Source organism: Salvelinus fontinalis, chromosome 18, assembly GCF_029448725.1.
Source record: "Salvelinus fontinalis isolate EN_2023a chromosome 18, ASM2944872v1, whole genome shotgun sequence".
Lineage (NCBI taxonomy): Eukaryota > Metazoa > Chordata > Actinopteri > Salmoniformes > Salmonidae > Salvelinus > Salvelinus fontinalis.
In genome coordinates this window covers 14,614,715-14,640,396 of record NC_074682.1, presented here as the reverse complement: position 1 = coordinate 14,640,396, position 25,682 = coordinate 14,614,715, and the positions used below count along the sequence as shown (strand labels likewise).

At 44.6% G+C, this 25,682-nt stretch overlaps 1 protein-coding gene across 10 annotated transcripts in view; it reads right to left on the bottom strand.

Annotated features, from left to right (window-relative positions):
• Window positions 1-25,682, bottom strand: part of LOC129815025 (inositol 1,4,5-trisphosphate receptor type 1-like) — a 144,253-nt gene that overhangs the window by 110,067 nt on the left and 8,504 nt on the right. For all 10 annotated transcript variants that reach the window (XM_055868291.1, XM_055868296.1, XM_055868295.1 and 7 more), the window contains exons 3-5: window positions 19,957-20,027; window positions 1,091-1,206; window positions 478-564 (exon numbers count right to left, since the gene is read on the bottom strand). In XM_055868291.1, coding sequence (XP_055724266.1) covers window positions 478-564; window positions 1,091-1,206; window positions 19,957-20,027 — 274 coding nt within the window. The remainder of the gene's footprint in view (window positions 1-477; window positions 565-1,090; window positions 1,207-19,956; window positions 20,028-25,682) is intronic.

The following is a 25,682-nucleotide window of genomic DNA, read 5'->3' as shown; positions in this document are numbered from 1 at the left end:
ACTTTGGTTTAGATACAAGTATCATTAAACCTCTAACACAATACATTCATTTGACTTGGTGAAAATACATTTTTGGGACCAAACTTGCTTTCCATGTGGTTTCTTCCTTCACAGACTCCACAAAATGATGACCTCTTCCTAAATATTTGGTCAAATTATTGGTTTTCTGTGTGGTTTCCTAGAAACAAGGGACCTCAACTTAACCCACTCTCCCCTACTATAGAGCACATCTACTTCTAGTGGTCCATTAGACCGGTTTCCCTGTGACATGATAATCTCACTTCTGTGTAGTAAACTTTCACTGGTCAAATATGCAGAGGATGATAAGGCCTGGATGATAATTGTCTGCATTAATGGAGGAGCTGTATTGCCTTTCTGCTCCAGGCTCTTCACTAACCTTAATGACACTGTCATGGTATGGCTATACCAAACTCAATCTCATTGTTACCACGTTACCCTTACTCTTCCTGGTCATACCTGAATTACATTTCCGTATTGGATTACAGTTCCTAGCAGCTTTCGGTTCTCAGATTCATTCTGTTTCTTCTCCAGATCAGCAGCATGCTGAAACATAGGGATAAAATATTATGTCAGACAATACAATAGCCACAAACGAAAGAGAAAACTCAACAGACCGATTGTCGGTCTGCACAGTTCGGGGCCGGTTGTTCGCTATTCATTCGCTTGCTGTCTACGCGGTGTGTTTAAATGGGACCACCCACCGTTGGTGATTGCCATCATTTTCACTTGTTTCTACATGTAGAATCGGTTTGCACTTGGTATGAAAATTACAGCCAGTACTCTGTTCAGAGGTGTGAAGTACTCTTGGGCCGGAGACGCTCGACAATCCTACCGGTCTGTCCATACCTTTAGATTTAGTGCTCCAAAAACACATTAAGAATAAGATGCAGTACTTTATGAAATACCGATCTGGCTTTATGGCGTGTAATAAAAGTGGAGTGTCTCACTTGTAATGATTTTCTTGACCTCAACAACACGGCAACGCATGCAGATTAGAACCGGAAAGCAGAATGGGAAGCAGTTGAGTTAGAGAACAATGAATAGAAACCATTGGGATGAGGGTACTCACATGGAGCTTGTTCAGTAGTACTGTGTCAGTGGTGCTGTTTCCCCCTGGTTTTGCTGCCTTCCAGAACTGTTTCTGTGCAGAGTACCTGTTCATGGGGCACAGCTTGAAAAGGCAGTCTGTAAAGAAGAACAGAGAAGGAGAGTCAGAGAAAAGATGTGCTGATTTATCATCAAATCCATAACATTGAATGCATGATGAATAAAGTGGTGGGAATATTTACCAAAAGGGCATGGAGGAGTAATTGGCTGTCAGTATAACAAGAACATGAGTATCTCTAAATCAATACAACAGGATGATGGTGAGTCCTGACAGAAAACCCTAGTTCCTCCTCCAGTCCCCGAGGCTGGCTACCGGCAAGGCACAATGGGGGACCTGATTATCTGTGACAGGTGTAAAAAACTGCCGTTCCAGTGAGCACCAAGCGCCACCACAAAACTCGTCCAACGAACGCCACAGTACAGGGATTAGCTGTCATGGGATGCATGGTGGGGGAGAGGGAAGAGCGAGATGGATAAGCACAGGAGGAGGTGAAGAAAAGAGAGCCAGGGACAATAGGAGAGAGGGATAGGTAAATGAGCGAGGGAGAGGAAGTGGGTTTATGGAGTGAAGAAGACCATGTTAGGGGAATTAGGATAGGAGGACAGAATTGGGAGGGGTGTAAGCAAATGATACACAGTACGAAGGAAGGGTTGTGTCTTTTCTTTTTTTAACAACAGTTGGCAAACTGTGCAGGAAATGGCAGGGTACAGTATGACACAACCCACAGTGCAAGTATTGAGGAACAGACAGGAATCAACATAAAACAGGCCATTGAAATGCTTAAAACAATGCTGCTTTAGATCAAATAAATGGAAGTTTACACAGCAGGCCCACTGTACTAAATAATATAATAATGTACTACTATACATAATACTTAGTACAGAATTGTCACAGTCACGTTAAATACAGCATACTCTGCCAGACTGTGATGATCCAATGATAAAAGGGTCAACAGGTGACATTCTTCAAATACCATTGCCTTCTCCTTTCGTCCATGTTATCACAGCTCTCTGAGAAGTGTATGAATACAATCAGAGACAGTCTATCACTGACAGGAATGAGTTGTCCTAGCAGGGAGTAATATTTCCTAGAGAAACACACCTAAGTGTCAGACATGTCACCAAAGCAATTACTGTTGCAATGTACCAATCCCACATCAGACAGGAAGAAGTGAGGTTTAAAACGCTGGGTTAAAGCTCCATGGAAACCAGTCCTTTTAAATAGCTTAACAGGGCTATTAATACTCAACAGGGATCTTAGGATTTAGCCAGGTACACTTTCCCTCTGTTCAGTGCTCAGGCACATGGAGTCTTGCATGGAGTCTCAGTCCTGTTGCTGTGGCTACCTGGAGGAGTGATGAGGCCTGTGAGAGGCTGGAGAGGTGGGGTGAAGACGTACACTGCTCCATCCCAAACCAACCTTGAAGCCCCATGAGGAAACTTAGGCAAATAAGGTTGAAACATGCTGATGCCATAGCACTTGGTCATGTCATCACTTGAGGTCATCTCTTGAATTGCCCTCAATAGACTCTGCTACACTTCAAATGCAAAGCCTGTAAAACACTTAGAAAGAATGCTATCCTCTCACTGTGCAGGGGGAACTGTAGCCATGACTGATAGGACTTTCAGAACCACATGAGAGCTCCATTGTTCTACATCCATATCTATTACTGACCAATCTCAGAGTAATTTCAATGGAATCCCAATAACTCTGGTACCTTGAAATTTGCAATAGATGCCCACAATACACTAGAACTTCAGTTCCAGAAGGAATTTATGACATTGCCTTTAACAAAGTAGTTCACTACCAGCACTCTATTCTCTTCATTCATTCAAGTTCGGCCGGATTTTTGTTCTGGGCCCAGTTTCCCAAAATCATTTTAGGGCTAAATTAATTTTTAGAACCTTCATAGCAGCACCACTAAATCTCCAAACGGTCTTTGAAATGGTTACAAACAAGCAAAGAATAAAAAGATGAATGAAAACTGAGATGACTGCAAATAAAATATAAATACAGTATAGGCTACATAGGCCTATATACAGTTTTTAGATCATATTGAAATACATTTCATGTTCAATCAATTGAGTTCTATTTTACTTATTGTATGCTACTGTCTGTAATTTTCTGGTAAGAAATGCTGTTGGCATGCTCAACTGGTGTCGCTAATTCAGCCAACATAAACTTTAAAACAGGTTCTCCCCATTAAGCAATGAGTCAGAGTCAGATGCCGAGCCTTCTAAGGTCTCTCCTCCACCCGTTACGATTTGGTCTGAGCCACCGAAGCCTCCTACCAATAGCTCTGACAAATTTTAAATCCTGGTCATTGGCAACTCCATTACCCGCAATATTAGACTTCAAAAGAATACTCCAGCGATCAAACACTGTTTACCAGGGGGCAGGGCTACAGATGTAAAGGCTAATCTGAAGAGGGTGCTGGCTAAGGCTAAAACTGGCAAATGTAGAGAGTATAGGGTATTGTTAACCAAAGTTACTGTTTACAGGCCTCCTGAGCCGTATACAGCATTCATCACTGAGTTCCCTGAATTTATATCGGACCTTGTAGTCATGGCAGATAATATTCACATTTTTGGTGACTTCAATATCCACATGGAAAAGTCCACAGACCCACTCCAAAAGGCTTTCGGCTCAGTTTGTTTTGGTCATCGACTCAGTTGGTTTTGTCCAACATGTCTCCAGACCCACACATTGCCACAGTCATACCCTAGATCTAATTAAGGTCCTGTGTAACAAATATTGTGGATCTAAATGTTTTTCCTCGGACCACCATCTTATTACGTTTCCAATCGCAACATATAGTCTGATCAGACCCCAACCAACGATTATCAAAAGCCGCACTATAAATTCTCAGACAACCCAAAGATTCCTAGATGTCCTTCCAGACTCCCTCCACCTACCCAAGGACATCAGAGTATAAAAATCGGTTAACTACCTAATTGGGGATCTAAATTTAACCTTTTGTAATACCCTAGATGCAGTCTCTCCCCTAAAAACAAAAAACATTTGTCACAAGAAATGAGCTCCCTGGTATACAGAAAATACTCGAGCCCCGAAGCAAGTTTCCAGAAAATTGGAACGGAAAGACAGTACCAGAAAAGAGCTTGGAAAGTCAGTATCGTACAATATTAAAGAGCCCTCAATGCAACTCGATCAGACTATTATTCCAACCTAATTGAGGAGAATAAGAACAATCCAACATTTATTTTTCGATACTGTCGCAAAGCTAAGTAAAAATCAGCATTCCCCAAGAGAGGATGGCTTTCACTTCAGCAATGATGAATTAAACTCTTACAAATCATTTGTACAAGCATTTCGCTACACTCGCAATAACATCTGCTAACCATGTGTATGTGACCAGTAAAATTTGATTTAATTTGTATGTTTTGTTGTTCAAGGTTCCGTTTTAGGACCACTATTGTTTTCACTATATACAGTATATATATATATATTCTACCTCTTGGTGATGTCATTCGCAAGCACAATGTCAACTTTCACTACTATGCAGACAACACACAGCTGTACATCTCGATGAAACATGGTGAAGCCCCAAAATTGCCTACCCTGAAAGCCTGTGTTTCAGACATAAGGAAGTGGATGGCGACAAATGTTTTGACTTTTAAACTCAAACAAAACCGAGATGCTAGTTCTAGGTCCCAAGAAACAAAGAGATCTGCTGTTGGATCTGACAATTAATCTTGATGCTTGTACAGTCGTCTCAAATAAAACTGAAGGACCTCTGCATTACTCTGGACCCTGATCTCTCTTTTGACGAACATATCATGAATACTTCAAGGGCAGCTTTTTCCCATCTTCGTAACATTGCAAAAATCAGAAACATTTTGTCCAAAAATGATGCAGAAAAGCTAATCCATGCTTCTGTCACTTCTAGATTAGACTACTGCAATGCTCTACTCTCCGGCTACCCGGATAAAGTCTTTACTGAAGACTCATCTCTTCATTAGGTCTTATGATTAAGTGTAGTCTGGCCCAGGGGTGCGAAGGTGAACGACAAGGCACTGGAGCAACAAACCGCCCTTGCTGTCTCTGTCTGGCCGTCTCCCCTCACTCCACTGGGATTATCTGCCTCTGACCATATTACGGGGGCTGAGTCACTGGCTTACTAGTGCTCTTCCATGCCGTCCCTAGGAGGTGTGCGTCAATTGAATGGGTTGAGTCACTGACGTGATCTTCCTGTCCGGTTTTGCACCCCCTCGGGTTCATGCGGTGTTGGAGATGTTTGTGGGCTATACTCCGCCTTGTCTCAGGGTAGTAAGTTGGTGGTCTGTTGATATCCCTCTAGTGGTGTGGGGGCTGTGCTTTGGCAAAGTGGGTGGGGTTATATCCTGCCTGGTTGGCCCTGTCCAGGGGTATTGTTGGACGGGGAAACCGTGTCGCTCAACCCCCCCCCCCGTCTCAAACTCCAATATCTATGCTGCAATAGTCTATGTGCAGGGGGGCTAGGGTCAGTCTATTATATCTGGTGTAATTCTCCTGTCTTAACTGGTGTCCTGTGTTAATTTAAGTATGCTCCCTCTAATTCTCCCTCTCTCACTGCCCTCCCGGAGGACCTGAGCTCTAGGACCATGCATCAGGACTAATTGGCCTGATGACTCCTGGCTGTCCACAGTCAACCTGGTCTCCACCCGGCACAGTCAGAAAAGGACTGGCCACCCCTCAGAGCCTGGTTCCTCTCTCGGTTTCTTCCTAAGCTCCTGCCTTTCTAGGGAGTTTCTCCTAGCCACCGTTCTACATCTGCATTGTTTGCTTTTTGGGGTTTTAGCCTGGGTTTCTGTTTAAGCACTTTATGACACCTGCTGATGTAAAAAGGGCTTTATAAATACATTTGATTTTAAACACTCGCCCATAGCTATCGGGAAGCCAGGCCCAGAGCTAGTATGGCAGTAAACAAACTGCTGTTAACAGGCGTTTATTTCGTATTTTGGAGAAATTACAGCCTCAAAAGTTCTTAAGCACTCCAGGAACAACTGTACTTTGGTAATAGACTCTTTCCCAATTTTATTAAGTGACTGGCTTCCATATAATATTACCGAGCCAGCAAGCGCAATAAAAAAAACTAGCTAGCCAGCTAAAACTGGTACAGCTAGCTAGCTAACTAATAGTACCTGCTGAGTCAGGCTTTTATCTTTCCCTATTTGTTTCGACACTTGTGGGTCATCAGACTTCAAAAACAACAACAGTAGGCCTATACCTAGCGGTCTAAGTTTTTTGTATATTTTCGCTAACTAAAGTTCAGGTATTTCTTTAGCTAGCTAGACAGGTGGAACAAACTGAAGGGTACTGTCAAGCAGCCGTGCAGCGAGTGTGTGAGTGACCAGCTGCCTGCAAAATGGGGTGCCTATTTTCTCAGGCGCACAATGAATTAATTGAAGCAGTTTACTGGTAGGTAGCATGCCTTGATGTGGAGAACCTATAGAATGCGGAATCACATTTTTGTTCATGACATGTAAGGTCTAGAGCAGGGCTTTGCTTATAAATTCACAAGATAATGCCCCTGATATGTTGCTACTTCAAAAAGCGATAACATCGAGTTAGCCATGTTTATGGAAGTTCTCATTCCACTGGCCAATGATGACAGTTTCTAGAAGGATGAGCTCACTTAGTGAATATGTACCTGTGGAACGGTCGTTAAGACACTAACAGCTTACAGACGGTAGGCAATTAAGGTCACAGTTATGAAAACTTAGGATACTAAAGAGGCCTTTCTACTGCTCTGAAAAACACCAAAAGAAAGATGCCCAGGGTCCCTGCTCATATGCGTGAATGTGCCTTAGGCATGCTGCAAGAAGGCATATGGCCAGGGCAATAAATTGCAATGTCCGTACTGTGAGACGCCGAAGACAGCACTACAGGGAGACAGGACGGACAGCTGATCGTCCTCGCAGTGGCAGACCACGTGTAACAACACCTGCACAGGATCGGTACATCCGAACATCACACCGGCGGGACAGGTACAGGATGGCAACAACAACTGCCGAGTTACACCAGGGAACGCACAATCCCTCCATCAGTGCTCAGACTGTCCGCAATAGGCTGAGAGAGGCTGGACTGAGGGCTTGTAGGCCTGTTGTAAGGCAGGTCCTCACCAGATATCACTGGCAACAACGTCGCCTATGGGCACAAGCCCACCGTCACTGGACCAGACAGGACTCGCAAAAGGTGCTCTTCACTGACGAGTCACGGTTTTGTCTCACCAGGGGTGATGGTCGGATTTGCTTTTATCGTCAAAGGAATGAGCATTACGTTGAGGCCTGTACTCTGGAGCGGGATCGATTTGGAGTTGGAGGGTCCGTCATGGTCTGGGGCGGTGTGTCACAGCATCATCGGACTGAGCTGGTTGTCATTGCAGGCAATCTCAAGGCTGTGTGTTACAGTGAAGACATCCTCCTCCCTCATGTGGTACCGTTCCTGCAGGCTCATCCTGACATGACCCTCCAGCATGACAATGCCACAAGCCATACTGCTCGTTATGTGCATGATTTCCTGGAAGACAGGAATGTCAGTGTTCTGCCATGGCCAGAAAAGAGCCCAGATCTCAATCCCATTGATTGCAGGAATGTCAGTGGCCAGCGAAGAGCCCGGATCTCAAACCCATTGAGCACATCTGGGACCTTTTGGATCAGAGGGTGAGGGCTAGAGCCATTTCCCCCAGAAATGTCCGGGAACTTGCAGGTGCCTTGGTGGAAGAGTGGGGTAACATCTCACAGCAAGAACTGGCAAATCTGGTGCAGTCCATGAGGAGGAGATGCACTGCAGTACTTAATGCAGCTGGAGGCCACACCAAATACTGACTTTTGATTTTGAACCCCCCCTTTTTTCAGGGACACATTATTACATTTCTGTTAGTCATATGTCTGTGGAACTTGTTCAGTTTATGTCTCAATTGTTGAATCTTGTTATGTTCATACTAATATTTATGCATGTTAATTAGTTTGCTGAAAATAAACTCAGTTGACAGTGAGAGGATGTTTCTTTTTTTGCTGAGTTTAATATCACAGTTGAGTATTGATCAATCTCCAACCAAGCACAGAATGCTGCTCCCTGAGTGAGTGTGCTTCTGTATGTCAGAGATGTAAGGTCTGGTTTGGTTCCAGGAAATCAGCATATGGTTTGCCTTCTGTACTGTGGCATGAACACACTTTGCACTTGTCTTGCTAAAATGAACTGCCTGGTCTTGCATCTAATCAAACACCATGGTGTATTATTATAATACAAAAGCACAAGACAGGGCTGGACATGGTGGGAAAAGTCAAGGGGGATTAACCTGTGCAGGACCTTGTGCTCTATTTCTGACAAAGAGAAAAATATTAACATTTAGGACAGATGTTTAGCAGGGAGGGCAGGATCAAGACAATTAAAAAGTTCCTAGGTAGCCTAGTCTCTAATTACGTGCATCTGAGATTTGCTCTCTTTCCTAAAAGCAGAATTCTTCCTTCCTCTTCATTTTTTGCCAGTTAGACAGCATTGCCAAATAAGGCAGGGAGGTCAGTGGGAAAAGGAGCTGGAGATAGGAATGGACTCTGCTGCCAATGTCTAGCAAAACTCTTGTAGGCCTACCCCTCAGACAAAAACTCTGGTGACCTACAGTATAACCACCCAATACAACATCAGTCCAGATAACTTTAGTCACTCCCATTGCTGCAACTAAGGTTCATCCATCCAAGCCTAGTTGATTAAATATACGAATGTCCAGTAGTGGTCATGTCTACTGTGGCTATTTGGGGAACCGAAACAACAGTTGTGCAAACCACAACAAAAATATCTCGCCATCTTGACAATGCAAATCATTGAGCAGAAACACAATTCCGAAATGTGGCTAAGAACGAATTGTAGGACTATTCTCAATCAAAAATGAGAATGGTAAGGCCAGAAAATAAACAACAGCGGTACGAAAACATACAGTTGAAGTCGGAAGATTGCATACACTTAGGTTGAAGTCATTAAAACTCGTTTTTCAACCACTCCACAAATGTACTGTTAACAAACTATAGGTTTTGGCAAGTCGGTTTGGACATCTACTTTGTGCATGACACAAGTAATTTCTCCAACAATTGTTTACAGACAGATTATTTCACTGTATCACAATTCCAGTGGGTCAGAGGTTTACATACACTAAGTTGACTGTGCCTTTAAACAGCTTGGAAAATTCAAAAAAATTACGTCATGGCTTTAGAAGCTTCTGATAGGCTAATTGACATAATTTGAGTCAATTGGAGATGTACCTGTGGATTTATTTCAAGGCCTACCTTCAAACTCAGCGCCTCTTTGCTTGACATCATGGGAAAATCAAAAGAAATTAGCCAAGAGCTCAGAAATAAAATTGTAAACCTCCACAAGTCTGGTTCATCCTTGGGAGCAATTTCCAAACGCCTGAAGGTACCACGTTCATCTGTACAAACAATAGTACGCAAGTAAAAACACCATGGGACCACGCAGCCGTCATACCACTCAGGAAGGAGACCCGTTCTGTCATCTAGAGATGAACGTACTTTGGTAAGAAAAGTGGAAATCAATCCCAGAACAACAGCAAAGGATATTGTGAAGATGCTGGAGGAACAGGTACAAAAGTATCTATATCCACAGTAAAACAAGTCCTATATCGACATAACCTGAAAGGCCGCTCAGCAAGGAAGAAGCCAATGCTTCCATAAAAAAAGACAGACTACGGTTTGCAACTTTTCATGGGGACAAAGATCGTACTTTTTGGAGAAATGTCCTCTGGTCTGATGAAATAAAAATAGAACTGTTTGGCCATAATGACCATCGTTATGTTTGGAGGAAAAAGGGGGAGGCTTGCAAGCCGAAGAACGCCATCCCAACCATGAAGCACGGGGTGGCAGCGTCATGTTGTGGGGGTGCTTTGCTGAAGGAGGGACTGGTGCACTTCACAAAATAGATGGCATCATGAGGACAGAAAATGACGTGGATATAGTGAAGCAACATCTCAAAACATCAGTCAGGAAGTTAAAGCTTGGTAGCAAATGGGTCTTCCAAATGGACAATGACCCCAAGCAATCTTCCAAAGTGGTGGCTAAATGGCTTAAGGACAACACAGTCAAGGTATTGGAGTGGCCAACACAAAGCCCTGACCTCAATCCAATAGAAAATGTGTGGGCAGAACTCAAAAATCGTGCGAGAGCAAGGAGGCCTATAAACCTGACTCAGTTACACCAGCTCTGTCAGGAGGAATGGGCCAAAATTCACCCAACTTATTGTGGGAAGCTTGTGGAATGCTATCCGAAACGTTTGTATTTGTCTAAGGTGTATGTGAACTTCTGACTTCAACTGTATAGTAAGACTCTACAAAGACAACTAAAAAGGTACTCTGCTGCTAGCTATTGATTCCTCTTTTATCTCAATACAGTGACATATCTGAGTGAGTCCTGTTAGAGGCCTGAAACCTGATGCATGGATGGTTCAATCTCTAGCAGGAGTTTGGACAGCTGCTTGAGAGGAAGGAATTAACACTGTCCATCAAATTATCTTGCGCTCCTGCACCAAAAAAAAAAAAAAAACATCCATACGGCAAAACATACAATTGACCTCAAACTAACCAGAGGCAATACATTGATTTTCGATATCCGGATGGAGAGTGCAATATAGAGTGTATTCGGAAAGTATTCAGATCTCTTAACTTATTTCACATTTTGTTAAGTTTTCCCCCTCAATCTACCCACAATAGTCCATAATAACAAAGCAAAAAGTGTTTTTTGCAACATTTTGAAAATTTTAATGAAATTTCACATTTACATAAGTATTCAGACCCCTTACTCAGTACTTTGTTGAAGTACCTTTGGCAGCGATTATAGCCTCCAGTCATCTTAGGTATGACGCTACAAGCTTGGCACACCTGTATTTGAGGAGTTCCTCCCATTCTTCTCTGCAGATCCTCTCAAGCTCTTTCAGGTTGGATGGGGAGCGTCGCTGCATAGTTATTTTCAGGTCTCTCCAGAGATGTTAGATCAGGTTTGAGCTATGGCTAGGTCACTGAAGGACATTCAGAGATTGCCCCCGAAGCAACTCCTGCGTTGTCTTGGCTGTGTGGTTAGGATCGTTGTCCTGTTGGAAGGTGAACATTGCCCCAGTCTGAGGTCCTGAGCGCTCTGGAACAGATTTTCATAAATGATATCTCTGTACTTTGCTCCGTTCACCTTTCCCTTGATCCTGACTAGACTCCGTCACTGCCGCTGAAAAACAACACCACAGCATAATGCTGCCACCACCATGCTTCACCGTAGGGATGGTGCCAGGTTTCCTCCAGATGTGACACATGGCAATAAGAACACCTCCTCCCAGCTGCCCACTGCATTGAGGATAGGAAACTCTATCACCACCGATAAATCCACTATAATTGAGAATTTCAATAAGCATTTTTCTACGGCTGGCCATGCTTTCCACCTGGCTACCCCTACCACGGTCAACAGCACTGCAGCCCCAACAGCAACTCGACCAAGCCTTCCCCATTTCTCCTTCTCCCAAATCCAGTCAGCTGATGTTCTGAAAGAGCTGCAAAATCTAGACCCCTACAAATCAGCCGAGCTAGACAATCTGGACCCTTTCGAAAATTATCTGCCGAAATTGTTGCAACCCCTATTACTAGCCTGTTCAACCTCTCTTTCGTGTCGTCTGAGATTCCCAAAGATTGGAAAGCAGCTGCGGTCATCCCCCTCTTCAAAGGGGGGGACACTCTTGACCTAAACTGCTACAGACCTATATCTATCCTACCCTGCCTTTCTAAGGTCTTTGAAAGCCAAGTCAACAAACAGATTACCGACAATTTCGAATCCCACCGCACCTTCTCCGCTATGCAATCTGGTTTCAGAGCTGGTCATGGGTGCACCTCAGCCACGCTCAAGGTCCTAAACGATATCTTAACTGCCATCGATAAGAAGCAATACTGTGCAGCCGTATTCATTGACCTGGCAAAGGCTTTCGACTCGGTCAATCACCACATCCTCATCGGCAGACTCGATAGCCTTGCTTTCTCAAATGATTGCCTCGCCTGGTTCACCAACTACTTCTCTGATAGAGTTCAGTGTGTCAAATCGGAGGGCCTGTTGTCCGGGCCTACAAATACCTAGGTGTCTGGTTAGATGGTAAACTCTCCTTCCAGACTCACATCAAACATCTCCAATCCAAAGTTAAATCTAGAATTGGCTTCCTATTTCGCAACAAAGCATCCTTCACTCATGCTGCCAAACATACCCTCGTAAAAAACTGACCCTCCTACCAATCCTCGACTTCGGCGATGTCATTTACAAAATAGCCTCCAATACCCTACTCAATAAATTGGATGCAGTCTATCACAGTGCAATCCGTTTTGTCACCAAAGCCCCATATACTACACACTACTGCGACCTGTACGCTCTCGTTGGCTTGCCCTCGCTTCATACTCGTCGCAAAACCCACTGGCTCCAGGTCATCTACAGGACCCTGCTAGGTAAAGTCCCCCCTTATCTCAGCTAGCTGGTCACCATAGCAGCACCCACCAGTAGCACGCGCTCCAGTAGGTATATCTCTCTGGTCACCCCGAAAACCAATTCCTCCTTTGGCCACCTCTCCTTCCAGTTCTCTGCTGCCAATGACTGGAACGAACTACAAAAATCTCTGCAACTGGAAACACTTATCTCCCTCACTAGCTTTAAGCACCAGCTGTCAGGGCAGCTCACAGATTACTGCACCTGTACATAGACCATCTATAATTTAGCCCAAACAACTACCGCTTCCCCTACTGTATTTATTTATTTATTTATTTATTTTGCTCCTTTGCACCCCATTATTTCTATTTCTACTTTGCGCATTCTTCCACTGCAAATCTACCATTCCAGTGTTTTACTTGCTATATTGTATTTACTTCACCACCATGGCCTTTTTTTGCTTTACCTCCCTTATCTCACCTCATAGACTTATTTTTCTACTGTATTATTGACTGTATGTTTGTTTTACTCCATGTGTAACTCTGTGTTGTTGTATGTGTCGAGCTGCTTTGCTTTATCTTGGCCAGGTCGCAATTGTAAATGAGAACTTGTTCTCAACTTGCCTACCTGGTTACATAAAGGTTAAATAAAATAAAAAAATTGTAATTCAGGCCAAAGAGTTCAATCTTGGTTTCATCAGACCAGAGAATTTTGTTTCTCATGGTCTGAGAGTCCTTTATGTGCCTTTTTGCAAACGCCAAGCTGTCTGTCATGTGCCTTTTACTGAGGAGTGGCTTCCGTCTGGCCAGTCTACCATAAAGGCCTGATTGGTGGAGTGCTGCGGAGATGGTTGTCCTTCTGGGTTGTCCTTAATTTTGTCCCCATTGAACCTGAAGGTTGACATAAAATTTGACTCGCTTCAGGAAACTAGGCATATGTCAAGCATCACTACTTTACAGGAGAGGCATTTCAACGTAGACACATCGGTATGTGTAGGTAATTGTTTCTAATGCAGCTATTTTCAAAAGATATTGCGAAGTGTTGCTAATGCTCTCCACTTTCTGGAGGACCGTGTTTTGAAATCTGTGGAATGCCCGGTGGAAGCAGATGGAGAGAATTCTGGCATTTCATTGCAAATAATGCCGAGGGAGTAAAAAAGAGAACACACAGAAGAAGGCTTTGTATAAAACACCTGTCTCTGGATTATATCTTCAAACTAAGGGTAACCATGTAATCCATGACAGAGAGGGAGAAGCGTTCATCCATGTATACGGGTAAGAGAGTCTAGCTTGCTACATTTTCAGATACTATAAGTTTCTAATTTTGTCAGAAAGTCATTTTCATTGTAAATTAAAGCGTACTGTTAGCTAACGTTAGCTGGCTTCCTCGCTAGCTAACGTTACGTGTATGATCTGTGTAGTAATATTATTTGTATCTCAGAGACATTTGCATTGCTAGTTATAGCCTGATGTTAGCTAGCTAGCTAACATTGAAGCTAGCTAGTTGGTTAGCTTTAGCTACCAGCAGATTCATGAAGGGTAGGAACATTATGAGTTGGGATTATGAATCATTGTTCAGCTAGCTAGCTAGCTACATGTCTAAACAAAAGACTCCACTATGCAAGTAACCATTTCACTGTACCATTTATGCCTTCTGTATCCTGTGCATGTGACAAATACACTTTGATATAGTGTGTGTTTACCAGAAACGGTAATGTGAAGAACAACATGACCTGCACCAAAGTCAAATTAGGATATAACGTTAGGCCAACGAGACAGTGTCCAAGTTCTAAAATTCTATGTTAGAATGGCTTGCATTTATTTTGTCAAACTCACAACCATAAGCCACTTTCTGTAATTAGCTCACCATTAACTTGTAAATAATGATCTTGTTTTGAGTTTATTTTCCTGTAATAGCGAATACAAATTAGCTAAAGTTAAGACGTTGTCAGCTATATATGGTCATTATTTGAATTGGCTAGCCAGCTAATTCAACGTTATCTAGCTAGCTAACAAGCTACAAACGAACCAAAACATTGTTTAAAAAGTTGCTTTTAGTTGCCTGGTATGCTAGATTGACATTTTTAAACGGATGGGTTTTGGACCACCAGGCTGTTGATGTCATGCAGCCTGTCGTTTTTGTGTTTATACATTTTCATAACAACAAGTTTGATGTCGGACAACAATAGAATGTTCCCCTTGACAACTATCTACAGACATGTCGATAGACATAGTATAAACCAGCCTTTAGTCTTGAAATCTTTGTCTGTTTAGTACACTACCGTACTCACTCTATATAGCACATGGCCTCACATGTGAATCCTTAAAGAGATGGGTGGGGCTAAGGCTTAAGAGGCTGAATGGGTGTAGACAAAGAAGAGCTCTCTAGTAGGTGTACCAAAACATTCAAGGGCCATTTTCTCAAAAGTTTATCACTTTCAAAGCAGAATTACTTTCCCATTGTTACTCAACAGTAGTGTATGATATTCCATTTTCTAGCTCTGAGTCTCTACTTTTATCAAATGTAAAAAACCCAATTTCAAATAATTTTGCTACATAAGACCAAATTGAGCCGGTCACTCACAAATAGAAAGTGATTTCTGTGACAATGACATGGACGTGCTATGTAAAGTAAAGTGGGGCTCATAATTTTCAGGGATAAAAAGGTCAATTAAATTTACATGACCTTGATTCGAGTAAATGTAACTCACATTGGCAATCACGTCAATTCACTCAAAAAATAATTTACAAAGGTCTGCTCTGGAGGCCTGCCAAAGCCGTGTGCTCATTTGAAAAGGGCTCCATTAGAGACCGAGACAGTATGCAGCCAGCGCCTCCAGGAGCCCATCAGCAGGAGTCTCACAACCACTCCCAGATGGCCCTCCCTGCTGATGCCAGAATCATCCTGCTGCACTGACCTTGAGATACAGGGAGGCTTCTACTTTAAACACTCCAGGTGCTTTACTGTCTGACACATCACTGATCAGTCTTAAAGTCCCAATAACGTCTAGCCTGTATGGTTTTGAGTTAGTGGGGGGAAAAGTAACAGTCCGAGAATAAGTCTGAGAATAAAGCTCAAAACAGAACATCGATATCATTTCCAACCAATCATACAAATTCATAGCTTCTCCAAAATAAACTAATGTAGTTTTAATCAAAGTGCTATAAATTAGAGTGTAGTCTATTATCTTATTATGTAGGCTACCAGTATACAATAAATGATGAAATTCGGCATTTGCATTACGCACAAAGCCTATGTGTTCAACATGCGCTAAATAGAGCAATTTTATAGCATACTTCATCCACCGTTGAAATCGCCATCTGGGAAAGCTCAATATGCCATTTTTATGGAAATAGGATTGACACAGTGCCAGTTCAAACAGCCATGGCAATTTATGATGAACCCCACAAGTCCCAATGTCCTTTCACCACTAATCACAGTAATTGTTCCGAGTCCTCCCGACTATTTGATGTTTTTGAATGACTAAACAACAAACACATTGGATTTGATATGTTAAAGCAATAAAAAGTGAATTCCAGAACATCCAAGTATTAAATGTGGTAGGGTTTAAAACAGCAGTGCCATCAAAATACACTCGTAGATGTACCAAAGTGTTTTATTTCAGGACAGTGTTGTTGTTCATGAATTAAGATGCCTCTGAAGATATGAAGCTCTAGTTCCAGAGAAAGCAAAGTTAACTAAATAACAAAAAAAACTATTTTTGTTGCTGCCTCAGCCTATCAAAATCAAAATCCCAATAACAGCAAGCTGGGAATAAGGGTTTGCATTGGAACCAGGACACCAGGGGTTGCTTTTGGCTAACACAAATGGGCCTCAAAACCACCAAACAGTTTGCACTCAGGCAAAACCAAACCCTGGAAACACATTGGAGTCTAACACACAGTGGGATGCATCATCCGCACTACTGCATCAATCTATATTAACTGAGTGCTCACCTGTTGATGGAAATGTGGAAATGAACAGTGAAGTCTATCAGACCTGTCATGAAAGATGTATGAAGATCAATCTGATCTAATGCAAGAACCCCTGGGCTGTGTTCATTAATGTCAAACATTGATCAAAAGCATGACTCATAACTTGTAGTAGAAGAATCCCGAATGCCTTGAGAAACTGCCAGAACATAGTACATTTTACTCACAATCCTGTTTCATACTTCCAGACAGTCTCTGAACACTTAGCTCTGAGAGATGTCCGAGCGTAATCCACACTGCTTACATTTGCAGGAAATGGACTGCATCTGGCTAGTTCTACACGTCAGCCTCAATAACTATAAGAAACATGGCACTCTGCCATCAATCACTTCACAGAATGTTTTACAGTCCAAAGACATTTGATACATTTGCAAAAAGCTTAATTTTTTAAATGCTGCCTCTGCCAAATAAAATAATATAGATAAATTCTCATTAGGTTTTAGTGGTGAAAGAACAAAGGGCATCAGAGTTAAACATACTTTCCCCTCAGAGTTAACACAGGGTCACAGGCCTCTCACTAGGTGACACATTGTGGTGTACTAACTGTACTGTAATGTAGCCTAGTGCCACATTCCAGTCAGGGGCTGAGGGGTGGCAGGTGAACGCAAGGTTAATTAGCTTCATTACAGCTTCATTTACACAAAGACACCAGTTCACATTTCATAACAAAGGAGCAGGGATCACATCTCCATGTCTCAAAATACCTTTTATATCTCCTCAGTGTCAACTACTGATCTAATGGTTACACGGAGCACAAACCACTTGGTTAAACATACAGTACTTAGTTATAATCCCCATGTAATGATGATGGCCTCAGAGAAGATAATCTAAACAGTTTTTTCCAGCTGACATCATGTCCAGTGTAATGTTATCAGAGAGCAGGGGACACTCACTTTTACCAGCAAGTCACCTGTGCAACCAGAGCGAAAAAACCCTCTCGATCACCTTTACTCCACGCACAGAAACACATACAAAGCTCTCCTTTTGGCAAATTTGACCATAACTCTATCATCCTGATTCCTACTTACAAGCAAAAACTCAAACTGGAAGTGCCAGTGCTCAATACAGAAGTGGTCTGATGAAGCAGATTATACACTACAGGACTGTTTCGATAGCACAGACTGGAATATGTTCCTGGATTCATCCTATAATATTGAGGAGTTTACCACATCAGTCACCGGCTTCATTAATAAGCGCATCGATGAAGTCGTACCCACATTGACTTTACATACATATCCCAACCAGAAGCCATGGATTACAGGCAACATCCACACAGAGCTAAAGGTTAGAGCTGCCGTGTTCAAGGAGCGGGAAACTAATCCGGACGATTATAAGGAATCCCGCTATGAACTCCAATGACCCATAAAACAGTCAAAACAGGACAAAAATCGAATCCTACTATGCCGGCTCTGGCGCTCAGCATATTTTGCAGGGCTTGCAAACTATCACGGATTACACAGGGAAACCCAGACGTGAGCTGCACAGTGACGCGAGCCTACCAGACGAGTTAAATTCCTTATATGCCCACTTCGGGGCAAGCAACACTGAACTATGCATGAGAGCACCAGCTGTTCCGGAGGACTATGTGATCTCACTCTCTGTACCCAACGTGAGTAAGACCTTTAAACAGGTTAACATTCACAAGGCCGCAGGACCAGACGGATTACCAGGACGCGTACCCAAAATGTGCGCTGACGAGCTGGCAACATTTTCAACCTCTCCTTGACCCAGTCTGTAATACCTACGTTTAAAGCAGACCACCATAGTGTGTCCAATAACACCAAGATACCCTGTTTAAATTACTTTTGTCCTGTTGCACATCTGTAGCCATGAATTGCTTTGAAAGGCTGGGCATGGCTAACATTAACAACACCATCCCAGACACCCTGGACCCACTCCAATTTGCATATTGCCCCAACAGATCCACTCCACACTATTGCACTCCACACTGCCCTTTCCAACCTGGACAAGAGGAACACCTACTGTGAGAATGCTGTTCATTGACTATTGCAGCGTCCAATACAAAAGCTCATCACTAAGCTCTGGGACTAAACACCTCACTCTGCAACTGGAACCTGGACTTCCTGACAGGCCATCCCCAGGTGGTGAGGATAGGCAACAACACATCCATCATGCTGACCCTCAACACGGGGACCCCTCGGGGGTGCTTTATCCCATCCTATACTCCCTGTTCACCCATGACTGTGTGGCCACGGACAACTCCAACACCATCATTAGGTTTGCTGAAGACACAATGTTGCTTGGCCTGAGCACCGACGATGATGAGACAGCATATAAGGAGGTCAGTGATCTGGCAGTGTGGTGCCAGGACAACAACCGCTCCCTCAACGTCAGCAAGACAAAGGAGCTGATTGTGGACTACATGAATGGTGCCGAGGACACCCCCATCCACTTCAACAGGGCTGTAATGGAGCAGGCAGAGAAGTTCAAGTTCCTCGGTGTCCACATCGCTAAAGAATGATCATGGTCCACACACCCCAACACAGTTGTGAAGAAGTCACGACAATGCCTCAACCCCCTCAGGAGGCTGGAAAGATTTGGCATGGGCCCTCAGATCCCCAAAAAGTTATACAGCTGCACAGTTAATCCCGTTAACGGGATCGATTTGACAACATCCGGTGAAATGGCAGATCGCCAAATTCAAATTAAATTATTAGAAATAGTTAACTTTCATACAATCACAAGTGCAATACACCACATTAAAGCTTTACTTCTTGTTAATCCAGCCACCATGTCAGATTTCAAAAAGGCTTTATGGCGAAAGCAAACCATGCTATTATCTGAGGACAGCACCCCAATCAAACAAACACAAACAACATTTTAGGCTCAAATTGAAAAAAAGGGGCTAATCCTTAAGAGGTCAAATAGCTACCTGAACTATCAGCATTGACCCTTTTTGCACTAACTCTTTTGATTCATCACATATGCTGCTCCTACTGTTTAAAATACATCCTGTTGCCTATTCACTTTATCCCTACCTATATGTACATATTTTCTACCTCAGTTACCCCGTATCCCTGCACATCGACTCTGTACTGGTACCCTGTGTATACAGCCAAGTTATCGTTACTCATTGTATATTTATTCCCAGTGTTAATATTTAGTTATTATAAAAAATTAAAAAAAATCTCTGCATTGTTGGGAAGGGCCCGTAAGTAAGCATTTCACTGTTAGTTTACACCTGTTGTTTACAAAACATGTGACAAATAAAAGTATTATTTGATTTGGACTGACAGAGCAAACTACAGTGAAAAAAGGTCACATGAAGCGATGCCTTAACTCCTTACTGGTTGTTTGATCAAACAATATTGGTTGAATGCTTGCACTTGAACAGCAGACTGAACAGAGTGATAGTCCTTACCTCGGAATTTCTTGGGTGGGTTGTTAAGGTCGCCTGTGTCTGGCTGTACCACACAGCGGTCATCCACAAGCCTGGGGACAGGAGGAGCAATGACAGCTGTCAAACACTCAGAATATGAATCTCTCTAACTGCACATCAATCTAGCCTCCAAAAACAGACAAACAATAACATCAGCTACAATTTTCATTCTCAGCAGTGGATGCTACTGGTGCACGTGCATACACAGTAGAAATAATGATGTTGAGTCGCTCAATACTTTAAAAGGGGAAATTTGCAGATGAAACAAATACAAAGCTGGGAACCCCACCGCTGTTTTGGTAAAAGGCTGAGGGACGGGACAGGAGAAATGTTACCACATTCATATTCTTAGACAGAGCTATGGATGTTGAGTTGAGTTGAGTTTTATTTCAGTATACATGGCAGCTAAAAGCTGAATTGCATACACACCAAGAAATCAAAATAAATCAATAAATGTCTTAGGTAGCTAATCAAGCAAGTTCAGACGTCTGATAGATGGGTCATGGAGGGTTGTTCAAGCTCTTTGGATAGTGAACGGAGCAAAGTAGAGGAAACATCGATGGAGGAGGAAGCATCTCAGTCACAGCCAGGTGGTTAAAGACAGATAGGTCCGCAGCCACAGCAGCGCACCTCGCTGTGCCCAACATCCCCTCCGTGCTACTCCAGCACTACCATTTGTGCAGTACCCACTTGAGTGATGCCACTGTGTCACGCCCTGGCCTTATTATTCTTTGTTTTCTTTATTATTTTAGTTAGGTCAGGGTGTGACATGGGTAATGTTTATGTTTTGTTGGTTTTGGGTGTTTATTTGGTAAAGGGGTTATGGGGTGTAGTAGATGGTTTTGTGTTGAGTGTATATGTCTAGCGTTGTCTATGTTGGTTAGTTATCTAGGAGAGTCTATGGTTACCTGAATGAGTTCCCAATTAGAGACAGCTGATTTCGGTTGTCTCTGATTGGGAGCCTTATTTAGGGTAGCCATAGGCTCTCATTGGTTGTGGGTAATTGTCTATGTAAGAACGTTTGTAGCCTGTATGTTTGTGCACAACGTTTGTAGCTTCACGGTCGTTTTGTTGTTTTGTTAAAGTGTTTTGTTCGTGTTCATCTTCGTGTTGTTATAATAAAAGAAGATGGCTTATTTTCCAACTGCTGCATTTTGGTCCGTCAATCCGCCACACGATCGTGACAGAATTACCCACCATAGGACCAAGCGGCATGGAAGGCGGCAACAGGACCTACCTACACAGGATCTCTGGAGTTGGGAGGACGAATTGGAAAGAGATGGACCTTGGGATCAACCTGGAGAATATCGCCTCCCTCGTGAAGAGCTGGAGGCAGCGAAAGCCGAGAGGAGGCGATATGAGGAGGCAGCACGGAGACAAGGCTGGAAACCCGTGAGTACACCCCAAAAATTTCTTGGGGGGGGCCTTAAAGGGAGTGTGGCGAAGTCAGGTAGGAAACCTGCGCCTACTCCCTGTACTTACCGTGGAGAGCGGGAGTACGGGCAGACACCGTGTTACGCAGTAGAGCGCACGGTGTCTCCTGTACGCGTGCATAGCCCGGTTCGGTACATTTCGGCTCCACGTATCGGCCGGGCTAGACTGAGCGTTGAGCCATATGTCATGAAGCCGGCCCAACGCATCTGGTCACCAGTGCGTCTCCTCGGGCCGGCGTACATGGCACCAGCCTTACGCATGGTGTCCCCGGTTCGCCTACATAGGCCGGTGCGGGTTATTCCACCTCCCCGCACTGGTCAGGCGACGGGGAGCATAGAACCAGGTAAGGTTGGGCAGGCTCGGCGTTCAAGGGAGCCAGTACGCCTGCACGGTCCGGTATTTCCGGCGCCACCTCCCCGCCCCAACCCAGTACCACCAGTGCCTCCTCCACGCACTAGCTATATGGTGCGTGTCTCCAGCCCTTTACCACCAGTGTCTAAACCACGCACCAAGCCTCCTGTGTGTCCCCAGAGTCCTGTGCGTCCTGTTGCTGCTCCCCGCACTAGCCCTGAGATGCGTGTCCCCAGCCCGGTGCCACCAGTCCCGGCACCACGCACCAGGCCTACAGTGCGCCTCAGCCGGCAGGAGTCTGCCGTCTGCACAGCGTTGACTGAACTGCTCGTCTCCCCAGCGCCATCTGAGCCATCCGTCTCCCCAGCGCCATCTGAGCCATCCGTCTCCCCAGCGCCATCTGAGCCATCCGTCTCCCCAGCGCCATCTGAGCCATCCGTCTCCCCAGCGCCATCTGAGCCATCCGTCTGCAATGAGCCTGCAAAGCCGCCCGTCTGCCATGAGCCTGCAAAGCCGCCCGTCTGCCATGAGCCCACTGAGCCGTCCGCCAGACAGGAGCCGCTAGAGCCGCCAGCCAGACAGGAGCCGCTAGAGCCGTCCGTCAGACAGGATCTGCCAGAGCCGCCAACCAGACAGGATCTGCCAGAGCCGCCAACCAGACAGGATCTGCCAGAGCCGCCAACCAGACAGGAGCAGCCAGATCCGTCAGCTAGCCATGAGCAGCCAGATCCGTCAGCTAGCCATGAGCAGCCAGATCCGTCAGCTAGCCATGAGCAGCCAGATCCGTCAGCTAGCCATGAGCAGCCAGATCCGTCAGCTAGCCATGAGCAGCCAGATCCGTCAGCTAGCCATGAGCAGCCAGATCCGTCAGCTAGCCATGAGCAGCCAGATCCGTCAGCTAGCCATGAGCAGCCAGATCCGTCAGCTAGCCATGAGCAGCCAGATCCGTCAGCTAGCCATGAGCAGCCAGATCCGTCAGCCAGCCATGAGCAGCCAGATCCGTCAGCCAGCCATGAGCAGCCAGATCCGTCAGCTAGCCATGAGCAGCCAGATCCGTCAGCTAGCCATGAGCAGCCAGATCCGTCAGCTAGCCATGAGCAGCCAGATCCGTCAGCCAGCCATGAGCAGCCAGATCCGTCAGCCAGCCATGAGCAGCCAGATCCGTCAGCCAGCCATGAGCAGCCAGATCCGTTAGCCAGCCATGAGCAGCCAGATCTGTCAGCCAGCCATGGGCCGTCCCTCAGTCCGGAGCTGCAGTCCCTCAGTCCGGAGCTGCAGTCCCTCAGTCCGGAGCTGCCATTCCTCAGTCCGGAGCTGCCCCTTACCCTGGAGCTGCCCCTTACCCTGGTGCTGCCCCTTACCCTGGTGCTGCCCCTTACCCTGGTGCTGCCCCTTACCCTGGTACTGCCCCTTATCCTGGTACTGCCCCTGACCCTGGTACTGCCCCTTACCCTGGTACTGGTCCTTAGTCCGGAGCTGTCCCTTAGTCCGGAACTCCCCCTTAATGCAATGGGGTTAATGTGGAGGGGGGTCGTTTGGAGGAAGCCTAGGAGGTGGTTAGGTACTGTGGTGACGTGGGGACTACGACCAGAGCCGGAGCCGCCACCGTGGAGGGGAGCCCACCCAGACCCTCCCCTAGACTGTGTATGGTGCGCCCGGAGTTCGCGCCTCAAGGGGGGGGTTATGTCACGCCCTGGCCTTATTATTCTTTGTTTTCTTTATTATTTTAGTTAGGTCAGGGTGTGACATGGGTAATGTTTATGTTTTGTTGGTTTTGGGTGTTTATTTGGTAAAGGGGTTATGGGGTGTAGTAGATGGTTTTGTGTTGAGTGTATATGTCTAGCGTTGTCTATGTTGGTTAGTTATCTAGGAGAGTCTATGGTTACCTGAATGAGTTCCCAATTAGAGACAGCTGATTTCGGTTGTCTCTGATTGGGAGCCTTATTTAGGGTAGCCATAGGCTCTCATTGGTTGTGGGTAATTGTCTATGTAAGAACGTTTGTAGCCTGTATGTTTGTGCACAACGTTTGTAGCTTCACGGTCGTTTTGTTGTTTTGTTAAAGTGTTTTGTTCGTGTTCATCTTCGTGTTGTTATAATAAAAGAAGATGGCTTATTTTCCAACTGCTGCATTTTGGTCCGTCAATCCGCCACACGATCGTGACACACTGCTGCCACTGGCGCACAGGCTCATCAATATTTGGTAACAAACGCAAGGATTGACTGGAGGCAAGGACTGACCATCCATGGACTGATCATCCATGACATTAAAATTACAGTTTGAACCATGTTTTTAGGCTATATAGTGTTTGTTTAGGCCTACATTTACATTGTTTACAAACATTGGAGTAAACCAAGCTTATATTTTGGGTTCTGCTGGGGTATATCTCTATAGCTCTCTCCACTGGCTTCCAGTTGAAGCTCGCATCCGCTACAAGACCATGGTGCTTGCCTACGGAGCTGTGAGGGGAACGGCACCTCCGTACCTTCAGGCTCTGATCAGGCCCTACACCCAAACAAGGGCACTGCGTTCATCCACCTCTGGCCTGCTCGCCTCCCTACCTCTGAGGAAGTACAGTTCCCGCTCAGCCCAGTCAAAACTGTTCGCTGCTCTGGCACCCCAATGGTGGAACAAACTCCCTCACGACGCCAGGTCAGCGGAGTCAATCACCACCTTCCGGAGACACCTGAAACCCCACCTCTTTAAGGAATACCTAGGATAGGATAAAGTAATCCTTCTAACCCCCCCCCCCCTTAAAAGAGTTAGATGCACTATTGTAAAGTGGTTGTTCCACTGGATATCATAAGGTGAATGCACCAATTTGTAAGTCGCTCTGGATAAGAGCGTCTGCTAAATGACTTAAATGTAAATGTAAATGTATATTCTTTAAGAATCAATGGGTATACATAATTTAGAATTGCAAAAATGGATGTAGCAACTGCAGATTGCCCCTTTAGTCTCCATCTTTACTATTACACCCGTCTCTTTCACTCCTAAGCATGACTGTCATTTTGATCCAGGCTATCCTGCATGTGTCACCAATCAGCATCACAGTGCATAATACCACTACTTCATTGTATCAACAAAAGGAATATTGGTCAAGAATTGTAGAGGGCAGATTGCTGTGGGAGCTGCCCATCAAACTCAGTATGCCCAATTTTGGCTAAGCAGAGCAAAGTCATCCAGCTGCCCTCTCTGGAGGCTGCACATTGAGAGAACCTAGGACATAAAGGCCTGAGACCAAACGGTCTAAACAGTGGACGTGAGCTGTGTTTCACCCGCTACCTGCTGTAAGGGCATTCACAGCAATGCTAAGCCAGTCTGCTCACTCAGACCTAAGCCAAACCTTCTGAGCTAAAAATAAACAGAGCAAGAACAGCTTCGGCAGAGATTCCTGGCTTAAATGTATATATATTTGAGGGGTTATTATGAAAATAAATATTTGGTTTGGAAGAAGCTGGTGAAATATCAAAAGGATTGGGGCTTTGCCTGTGAATAAACCTTTTAGGGCATTAAAACTTGCGGTTTCAAGAGCATTTCCCCCCTTATTATTACAAATGATAGTTCTTATTACACGCCTATTCACACTTAAATCCTAAACATCTAAAACCATTGTGCCTTGTGAACCTTATGAAAACCAACACAGCTGAATTAATATTGGAGGCACTTGGAATTTGAACACCTGAGATTGGCATTCCTCGAACACTCTCTGTTTGATTCCTATGTTGGTGCAGCAATGCGAGAATCAGAATTAGGCCTGTTATTGATCCTCATTCTTGGAGCTTTCTGCTGAAGCATTTACACTATTAGAATCGAACATTTGAATAACATTTGTTGCTCTCATACCTGTGTAGTTACGCTGTAATTACACTAGTCACAACAGTGCATTGACATGTTACATAGGCTAATATTTTGTAACTAATA